Here is a 10648-nt window from a genome sequence, read left to right as displayed (position 1 = left end):
ATTTTTTTCCCTAGAGGTTCATCGTGTATAACTCAAAATGAATACTCTCTTCGGTCGTATATATAAGAAAAAATTTACTTTTTAGATTTTTAATCCAATGTATTTGATCCATAATATGGTATAGATACATTATATTTTTAATAAATTTAAAAACTAAATTTTCTCTTATATATAGGATCGGAGGGAATATCCCAAAATATAAGCAAAAACTAATCAACAAAAGTTTATGTATTTGGTGTAAAATTTAATCCAGATACATTAACTTTTGTTGACTTAATTTTGCTTATATTTTGGGATGGATGGAATATTTAGCATTAAAAAAGAAAAACGCAACTACCATTATCTTACAATTAAGAAATTGACCTCACGTTGACCCAAAAAAATAAAATAAATAAATTGACCTCACAATCATTCAACAGATTATAGACTAAAATGCATATTTGTAATTAAAAAAGAGTTAAATGCATATTTAGTTTTTATATTTTCTTTTTAAAAACTAATTTTTGTCCTCCATATTTACTTTTTTTACTATAATTTTCACCTTTATATTTTTGTCAAGTAATTTAGTGGTTAAAAATTAATGTCCTTGCCAAAATTACTTCTTTTTTTTCTAGAATGTTCACCTTCATTTTATTTTGGGATGATTTTGACAACATTTATGCAACCAATCTTTTTTCTATTACAGATATAAACAACTTGCGTGACAAGTGAAAATTCAATGAAAAAAAAAAAAGTTAAAAATAACCCGTCACGCAAAAATGAGACGGGTGAAAATCCATGAACTATGATACATTTGATTTGGTATAATGGAAAGAAAATTACGCAAATAATAAATTGATGAATTTGGACTAAAGTTATGATTTCATGCTGTTGATGATATCTGAACCGTCCGATTGAGTTGGGATGGTTACACTCTCACGATCTTACTGTGGTGGTGCTTCCATCTGATTGTATCCCCTCCACGTGTTACACACACCTCGTATCCGGTCGGTGAGTCAATGTTTCATTTTCACACACCTTTGTAATTTCTTTGTTCTCTAGGAAACTATAAACCCACATCGTTTTCTTTTCCTTTGATCCATAAAAACTCTTTCTTGATTCATAAAGAAACCAACTTTTGATTTGTTTTTTCCTCTTAGACATGGCATCAGTTAAGGTTGATTTTGAGGTTGGAAATGATGGTGTTGCTGTTATCACTATGTGTAACCCACCTGTTAATGCTTTGGCTATTCCAAGTAAGCTTAGTGTTTCATCAATTTTCATTCTTTTTGTTGTAAATTGTAGTTTTTTATTAGTTAATTTTGATGTTGTTTTGATCAACTTATGTGAAATTTTCATGTTTTTGTTGTTGTTTGGTTTGATCAGTTATTAGGGCGTTGAAATACAAATTTGATGAAGCATCAAGGAGGAATGATGTAAAAGCTATAGTTTTGACTGGTAATTTTTCTTTGGATTGTTTATTTATTCATGATTTTTGTTTTTGTGAAAATGGGTTTGTTCAATAGTGAATTCTTACACATAGGTCATGCTAACCGGTGCGGTGCACTGGTTAAGGAAAAAAAAAACTTTTAAATTGAAAAGAACACTTTTAGACTTTTGAGGAGTTGACCGTACAAACTCCAATGTCATATTACTATAAACAGGGGCACTGTTTAACATTTTCCTTTATTTTATTTAGATATGTATCAGGATCCTGTTGAGGTGCATAATTGTGATAGGTTCACAAATATTGTTTATTGATTTTTTTAGATTTATCAGAATTATCCACCACGACGGTGTACCAGTACATATTCAAATAAAATGTATACGAGAGTATTTACCTTGTTCAATTTGTAGAATGGAATGGATCATCAATATCATTTGATTTGATTGTTAAAGTATGAAAATTTGCAATTGTTTTATGTCTTACTCTCTTGAATTCAGGTAATGGTGGGAGATTTTCTGGAGGGTTTGACATCAGTGTAATGCAGAAAGTTCACCAAACTGGTAAGCTGGATTGGTATAAGCACTGTTTGGGTTGACTTATTTGAGCTTATTTAGTGACATAAACACTTGTAAGACTGTTTGAGAGAGCTTATAAAAACAGCTAATGATATGTTCATAAGGTGTTTCATAAGTTCTCCATGATAGATTATGAAAACAAACATATTGACTTTGTTTTATCTTTTGTTATAGAAATACTTGATAATCGCTTATACTGTAAGCACTTAACTAAGTTGTTTATCCAAACATGACCTAATTGTGCTAGCTAGATTCAAAATTTAGTTGAATTATGGTTGTGAATCTTGTATATATCCTGTATGAAGGCCAGCCACGGACACCGATAATAATTTGAGAAAATGACATAATTTAGTGTAATCATAAGTGTCGGTGTCGTGTTGGTGTCCGACACCGGGACACGGCTATTCTGAGGAGTGTCCGTGCTTCATAAATTGTAAGAAATGTTTGGGAGAGCTTATGGAAATGGTTGATGACATGTTTATAAGATGTTTTGTGCTTATTTCCATAAGCTCTCCATTATATGAAAACAACTTATAGCTTATGTGCGAACTGTTTGACTTTATTTTATCTTTTGTTGTAGAAATTGCTCAGAAGCGCGTATTCTATACAAAACTTACTTGAATTATGGTTGAGTTTTATATATTTGCTGTTTTTTCTTGATAGGGGATATCACACTTGTCCCTGATGTATCCGTGGAGCTAGTTGTCAACTCAATTGAAGGTTATAACGGTTCTTTAAGTTTAACTTTCCTTCCTTGATGTTTCTTTTAGCATGAATGTGGCAAATTGCAACATCATTGATTAGTAATATCGAATCTTCGCAATTATAGATTCAAAGAAGCCTGTTGTGGCAGCAGTACAGGGGCTTGCTCTTGGAGGTGGATTAGAATTGGCCATGGTTAGTTTATTTGTCATTGAGAATGCATGTTTTTCTTCTAAATAAGAATTATTTCTGCAAGTGTCTTCATTGTTGCTTGGAGGCATGTTTAGGGCGTGTTATCAATTGAGAATCGTGTAAAATAGAGGCCTGGTAAAATTCTGCTATGCTGCAGTGCTATAGCAGCGTTATAGCTGCGATTTGACAACACTTTGTACTAAATAGCGTACAACCGAACAATAGCTATATATATATATGTTTAAATTCAGTTACGCTATAATGTTATAGCACTATAGTGTGGTTATAGATGCTATTTGACAATACTGGTGAATCCTATGTTACAACCGTTAGATTGGTATAGAACTTTCATCATTGTAATGTAATACTTTGTCATTGTATAGGGATGCCATGCACGTGTTTCTGCTCCGGAAGCTCAACTGGGCCTGCCAGAGCTGACACTTGGTATTATTCCCGGATTCGGAGGTAATCAACATTTGCATGCTCTTGTGTTTGGTAATGTAGATTAGGAGTAAGAAACTTTTCATGTCTTCGTATCACTCACTGAAATCTTGACAAACATTATTGATTTACTAGGTACACAGCGTCTTCCAAGGCTTGTTGGGACGGCTAAAGCTGTTGAAATGATGCTGGTAAGATGTTAACCATTCATTTCCAATTGTTTTAGCTTCTATTGCATTTTCACACTAAAAAAAAAAAAGAAACTTTTTTCCGCGTACATGATTTTCTATCTTTTCTTTTCACCTTTGTGGTGCTATAAACATATGTTAAATTTGCATTTCTTACAGACATCAAAACCAATCTCATCGGAAGAAGGGAAGAAACTAGGACTTATTGATGCTATTGTATCTCCTGAAGAGTTACTTAAGGTGTCAAGGCTTTGGGCTCTTGATATTGCGGAGAGGCGCAAACCTTGGGTTCGTTCACTTCATATCACAGAAAAACTTGGTTCCGACGCACGTGAGGTGTTGGCAACTGCCAGACAACATGTCAAGAAAACTGCTTCACATTTGCCTCAACAACAAGCTTGCATCGATGTGATTGAACATGGGATAATTCACGGAGGTTACAGTGGAGTTTTAAGGGTATTGTTAGTTCTTCCTCTTCTAGTATGATTTGCATTACAAGTTTCTTGCTACCTTTTTTTTTTAATTATTATTTACCATCAAATTAATTGCAGGAAGCAGAAGTATTCAAGAAACTAGTATTGTCTGAAACCGCAAAAGGTTTAATTCATGTCTTCTTTGCTCAGCGCACAATATCGAAGGTACATGGCTAGATATAACAATTATTATATTTTAACATTTGTTAAAGAAAGAAATATTGTTTGTCTAGTTCTCGGACAACAAAGGTATAATAGTACTAATTGTACTTCCCTACAAATAACTGAAAACCCAAAATTTCATATGGTTTCGTACTTCAGTTTTTAATATGGATTTTCTCATCTTTTCATTGCTGAACTTGATAAATAGCTGCTGTGAGTTTACTCTTGTTTATTTAATGTATTCACCGACTCTCTCTTTCGGCAGATTCCTGGTGTAACTGATATTGGACTAAAGCCAAGAAATGTGAGAAAAGCTGCTGTTATTGGGGGAGGTCTAATGGGTTCCGGCATTGCTACAGCACTTATACTAGGCAACATTCGTGTTATACTCAAGGAAGTCAATTCTGAATATCTTCAGAAAGGAATAAAAACTATAGAAGGTGACATTTCCAGTCATTTGATGTCATTAAAGTAGGAATAATTTGATACACAAGACTAATTAGTTCATAATTGGTCTGTGAAAATTATTGTCAAGTTGCCATAATTATGAATGACGTGTTATTAATGAAGCATAGACTCTCCTCAGATTAGCCGTGTCCCGTGTCGGTATTACACTTAATTATTTCATTTTCTCAAACTATTATCGGTGTCGACGTGTCCGTGCTTCATAATATTACAAAAAAATTATCATTTTTCTATCATTTATATCATCTAAGAAATTGAAGATAACCAGCCTTTAAATGTAAACCAGTCTCATCCTTGATACATATAACTTTATGCTATACGACTTGTTAAATATATTTTTGTTTCCTTTTGTATGATAGCAAATGTACGTGGCTTAGTAACAAGAAAAAAGTTGACCCAACAAAAGGCAGAAGGAGCTCTCTCACTGCTTAAAGGTGTTCTAGATTACACAGAATTTAAAGATGTTGACTTGGTCATTGAGGTTGGTTTCATGAAGTCTTTTTTGTTATACTTGGTAAATAGTTTGCGTAGTACCAAACATTGGAATTCGGGTCTTTTGCAGTTGTCAAACTCGAAGTGTTTTTGTTATGCACTTTTTCTTTAAGTCTATTTTTACTGTCCCGTGGTATGTAGCACCGACACTAGCATGTTTGGTGTTTGACATGTGTTGATGTCCGACACAGATACATATTATTACCTATATTGACGTGTCTGTGTCATGTCCGATGTCCAAATCTGTTTATGAATGGAGGACATGCAACATTTATTTTTTATACTATTAGAAGCTAATTAGTATTAATGTTCTCTCTTTGCAGGCTGTAATTGAAAAAGTCAGTCTTAAACAAGAAATATTTAGTGATCTGGAGAAGATATGTCCCCCACATTGCATTTTGGCAACAAACACATCGACTATTGACCTTGACATTATTGGCGAAAAGATCAGCTCTCAAGATCGTGTTGTCGGTGCTCATTTTTTCAGGTTATTATTTAACTCATTTCTCTTGTTTCCTTTTCTTTTTAAAGGAAAATTATACGCATTCACACATGCGCGCGCGTACGTACGTTTGTGTACTTAAAGATCCTGTTATAAATAACATTTTGAAAATGTTCTATGGATGCTTTCTGACTTTGCTTCTTGATCTGCAGTCCTGCTCATATTATGCCTCTTTTGGAGATTGTTCGAACAAATAAAACTTCTGCACAAGTTATTCTTGATCTGATTACAGTTGGTAAAGTCATAAAAAAGTCTCCTGTTGTGGTCGGTAACTGCACTGGCTTCGCCGTGAACAGAACTTTCTTCCCATATGCACAAGGTGCCCATTTGTTGGTCAACTTAGGGGTCGATGGTTTCAGAATCGACAGATTGATAACCAATTTTGGCCTTCCCATGGGTCCTTTACAGTAAATACTCTTCTCTTAATGTTTCTGTTTTTTTATAATCTGTAACAAAATGCATATGCCACTAATCTGATGGCTGTTTGAAGTTTCTAATGCAATTCATTGTTATAGAAATTATGTTGTAAACACGCATTTAAGTCTCAACTTACGTACAAAATGCTAATAGGATAAAAGGCTTGCATAAATAAATAGTTATTGATTTCATGGCATCAGATCCGAGACACCGAGCATAAGTCTCTCCATGCGGTTCTATATCATGAAACAGTCTTTCTATGGCTTTTGCAGGCTCCAGGACTTGGCTGGCTACGGAGTTGCCTTAGCCGTTGGAAAAGAATTTGCTGGTGCATTTCCTGACCGTACATTCAAAACTCCACTTGTTGATCTTTTGATCAAAAGCGGGAGAAATGGTAACACTTGATCTGTTGATCATTACCCTTTACACAAATTATGCTTTCTTTTGTGTTAGAGGCATTACTTGTGCTGCAAGTAACTAATGCTTTCCGTCCGTGTCTTATCAGGAAAAAATAACGGCAAAGGGTACTACATTTATGAAAAGGGTAGCAAACCAAAACCTGACCCTTCAGTACTACCAATTATTGAGGAGTCTAGAAGAATTTGCAATATCATGCCGAATGGAAAGGTGCTTCTATTTTGTAGTGTCGCATATAGGAACTGTTTGGATTGACTTATTTGATTGAGCATATCTATTGGCATAAGCACTTGGGAGACTGTTTGAGAGAGTTTATGAAAACAGCTTAAGGCATGTCCATAAGCTGTTTGAACTTATTTTCATAAGCTCTCTAGGATAATTTATGAAAACAGATTATATGAAAATAGTTTGACTTTATTTTATATTTTGTTTTAGAAATAAACTTATATATAAACACTTATATCATAAGCGCTTAATTATGTTGTTTATCCAAACAGGGCCATAGATTCCTATTGATATTAACATCAAATTGAAACTGACATTGTTGCCTTTTAATGTGATGATGGTTTAATCAGCGAGGCAAGTAAAACTCATATTTTGTTACTTTTACAGCCCATATCTATCACCGATCAAGAGATTGTGGAGATGATACTCTTTCCAATAGTGAACGAGGCCTGTCGTGTTCTGGAAGAAGGAGTTGTTATTCGAGCATCTGACCTTGACATTGCATCTGTTCTTGGAATGAGCTTCCCAAGTTATCGGTATGCCCCCTTCCCTTCTCTTAATGACCGAGAACGACCTTTACAATAATTTAGGGAATAAAAGGCGACAACTAACTTATGTCTCATTGCAATCAATTTTTTTGGCAGGGGTGGCATTGTTTTCTGGGCTGATCTGGTCGGAGCTAAGCATATTTATAACAGCCTTAAAAAATGGGCACAATTATATGGTAACTTTTATAAACCATCACAGTATTTGGAAGAAAGAGCAATAAAAGGCATTCCTTTGGTAAGACAAAAATCTCCTTCATTATTTAAAACAAATCATCATAAGCATGTATAATTGCTACATTTCATTGATTAAATATCAACTAGAGCATGCTTGACATTATCTTTTGTATTGCCTGCAGAGTGCACCGGCTTCATCTAATCCAACGACAAAGGCACGTCTATGATATTCTAGGATAGGGAATTTAGCTCTTGATATTTTCTTTCTTCCATGTTTAGCTCATAATATTCTCACCCCTACCAGCAAAACTAAAAGAAAAGTTTATAGGAAAAATAAATGTTTGAGGTTTATGCTTTGCTTTCTATGTTTTGAAATTGCATGGTTAGTTCAAAGAAGTTATTGAGATTGCTAAGAATCAATTGCCTTTCATCTTTGGTTTGTGTTTTGATTTTCCCCTTTTGGTCCTAAACATTTATGTTTCAGAAAAACCATAAAATTTGTGCGGTTTAGATGCATGCTTTTAGATAATGTATGATTTGAATCCTCTTTAAAAAAATGTGGTTCAATGCAATGAGGTTTTTTAGATACTTTGTCAGACACTTTATAAACATTGTTGTGAATCTAGTTTTATGACAAAATTAATATGTTATTAATTTTAAATTAAAAATAAATTTTAAATATTATATGATTCACACTTAATTGATTTTCTCTCATTAGTTAAAGTTATGCATTTCAATAAATCTCTTTTTTTTTTTTCACGTATTAAATATAACTATTTTTTATAATATTAAATATGATTATTTGAATTATGCATGTCATCTGAGATTGAATATTATATCTGATTGAAATACAAAGTGGTTATGGTTATATATCTTAAAATAGACTAAAAAAATTATATTTATATAATTGCATAAAATGTTGCAATATTATATTATTGAGTAAATTACACCCTTCTCCCTTGAGAGAAGCTTGAATTACACTCCCCTTCCCTCTTATGTTAATATTTACACTTTAGTCTATTTTTTTATTTTTTTTATAACAATTAACTTTTTTTTTGACAAAATGATAACAATTAACTTTAAATCACTATTTAATGTAAAAAAGTTTAAGAAATTTATTTATTTATTTTTTAATACTTGAATACTAATTATATGAATTTAGAATATAAAATTCAATTTAAAATATTTTTTCTTTTAAATAAAAAAATTTAAAAAATAAAAAAAGTTTGAAAATTTGGCTTTAGTAATTTATTGAAAATATTTTATTTTATCTTGTATAGTTTTATAATTTATGACATAGTTTAAAATTATATGTTAATGATGTCAATAAAAGATAATGACAAAAAATGTATTAGAGGTTTTCTTTATATTAAAATGAAGTGTTTATTAAAAGAGAAAAAAGTAGGTTTTAATATAAAGGGGAGAATGAAATTCAAGCTTCTATAAAAGGAGGAGAGTGTAATTTTCTCCAAAATATTTTGTATGAGAGGGGAGGGGAGTGTATATTTTAACATAAGAGGGGAGTGTAATGTAATTTAAGCATCTCTCAAAAAAGGGATCATAATTTACTCTCTCACACACACACGAAGATTATCAATTCCAAGAAATCACAAAGAAACCATGGCATATTTCTCATCAATGTTCGTGAACCAGTACGACGACCTAGCATTGTTTAGAATGGCTGCCCTCGGTGGTCGTGGCCAAAGAGGTTCTTTCCCGCGTTCTGCACACAATTTGGGGTCGCACCGTCTTATATATACTAGCTCATGGTATGCACCACACATGTGGCCGGAATGCCAAACAATTTTCTTATAGTGGGAAAAGTCTATTATCTGACCATTGATATAGTATTTAGATATTGAATGGCTTAGATTGTGGGAAGGGTTCTTTTTCTTAACTTAAACATAATGGAGGGTTATTTGTAGCAACTTTTATGTGCATTTATATTTATTTTATTATGGCTATGGTATTTACAATTCTATTTTTAATTTTCATATAAAATCAGCTCGTGACATTTACATAAAAAAATAATAATAATTCCTTACATATATTTATCAAATCAAATTAATTGATCATATCAACCAGTCGGATTAGATTGGTTTTGACTAAACTCGTTATCCAATTCAATTAAACTTAAATTAGTTTGAGTTTCATAAAAAAAAAATATGTATTCTTTCTTCTCTCTTTTTTTTTTTTTTCAAACCAAAACACCATAAAAGAACTCTATTTATTTATTAATAATAAGTACTAAAAATAGTCACAAAAATCAATAATTAATTGGTTTCAAGTAGTAAATGTTTTGTGTCTCTTAAGGAGAGAGTTGATTTCTAGATTTGTCTATAGAAAAATTTGGTTAGAATGAGAGAACTCGCCGGTTGTTCGGCATAAATTAATCATCAATAACATTTGTATAAACTTTAAATTTATATCATGATTTAATAAAACAGTCACACACAAAAACTATAGAATTTAATCCAAATATTTTTAGTACAATTGTTAAATTCTACAATAAAATTAAGTCATACGATGCGTTTGATTCGCAAAACAGTGAGTACTAGACATAATAGTACAAGACAGAATAAGATAGTACATGACATGATAAAACTATACCGGAGAGAGATAGGGCGATAATATTTTTTATATTCAAAAATAAAATAGGTATTTTCATATTTCTTATAGTTGTACTCCTGACAAAAAATTGTCTCGTGGTTTAATGAGGGACAAAAACTTCCGTCATTTGCTACCTATTTTGTTCAGTCTCATAATCAGTTTCTAAATCAATCAGGGTACAACAAAAATTGTCTAGTCCAATCTCCTGTATTTTAACCGATCAAATGCACCATAAATAAATACTTACAAACTATCCTCGATGCCTATTAGATTTTGGAGGCTATCCTCTCCATGCAATTGTATCGGCAACTTCTATTAATCTTGTTCTTACATGTCCAAATTATATTATCAATAAATTTACCATATTCTCCTCAATGGGCATCACTCAACCAAACTTTGTGTGTAATAATTTAATCGGAAATTTGTAATCTTATCTATAACAGTAACCATATGCTCTCGTTGACCCCTTTATTGCAAACATTCAAGATTCATATGCAAAAATATTAGGTGTTTTATCTTATTTTTTTGTAACATTTTGCTCTTTTATTTTTTATTTGTAACATTTTAGTTCTTTATCTATCAAAATGTATACACTTTGATCTTTTTCGTAATTTTCATGCACAAAAATGCTGATGTGGC

At 32.1% G+C, this 10648-nt stretch overlaps 1 protein-coding gene across 1 annotated transcript; it reads left to right on the top strand.

Annotated features, from left to right (window-relative positions):
- Positions 1–979: 979 nt before the first annotated feature.
- LOC123883176 (peroxisomal fatty acid beta-oxidation multifunctional protein AIM1) lies at positions 980–7829 on the top strand. Its single transcript, XM_045931913.1, has 18 exons — positions 980–1235; positions 1366–1437; positions 1924–1986; positions 2665–2721; positions 2831–2898; positions 3279–3360; positions 3472–3527; positions 3684–3980; positions 4076–4162; positions 4425–4599; positions 4984–5105; positions 5440–5603; positions 5771–6025; positions 6308–6429; positions 6541–6662; positions 7065–7213; positions 7322–7460; positions 7582–7829. The coding sequence occupies exons 1-18, from the start codon at positions 1142–1144 to the stop codon at positions 7624–7626; spliced, it is 2169 nt and encodes a 722-aa protein (XP_045787869.1). The 5' UTR covers positions 980–1141; the 3' UTR covers positions 7627–7829.
- Positions 7830–10648: the final 2819 nt, after the last annotated feature.

Source organism: Trifolium pratense, linkage group LG5, assembly GCF_020283565.1.
Source record: "Trifolium pratense cultivar HEN17-A07 linkage group LG5, ARS_RC_1.1, whole genome shotgun sequence".
NCBI classification, from domain to species: Eukaryota; Viridiplantae; Streptophyta; class Magnoliopsida; order Fabales; family Fabaceae; genus Trifolium; species Trifolium pratense.
The sequence above is the reverse complement of the archived record's forward strand: the minus strand, read 5'-3'. Positions and strand labels throughout refer to the sequence as shown.

Bases quoted from the DNA above. Each gene is read 5' to 3' on its own strand.
- LOC123883176 (XM_045931913.1), top strand. From the start codon at position 1,142: ATGGCATCAGTTAAGGTTGATTTTGAGGTTGGAAATGATGGTGTTGCT. The intron at 3,528-3,683 runs GTAAGATGTTAA...CATTTCTTACAG, and splicing joins AAGCTGTTGAAATGATGCTG to ACATCAAAACCAATCTCATC. The intron at 3,981-4,075 runs GTATTGTTAGTT...AATTAATTGCAG, and splicing joins GTTACAGTGGAGTTTTAAGG to GAAGCAGAAGTATTCAAGAA.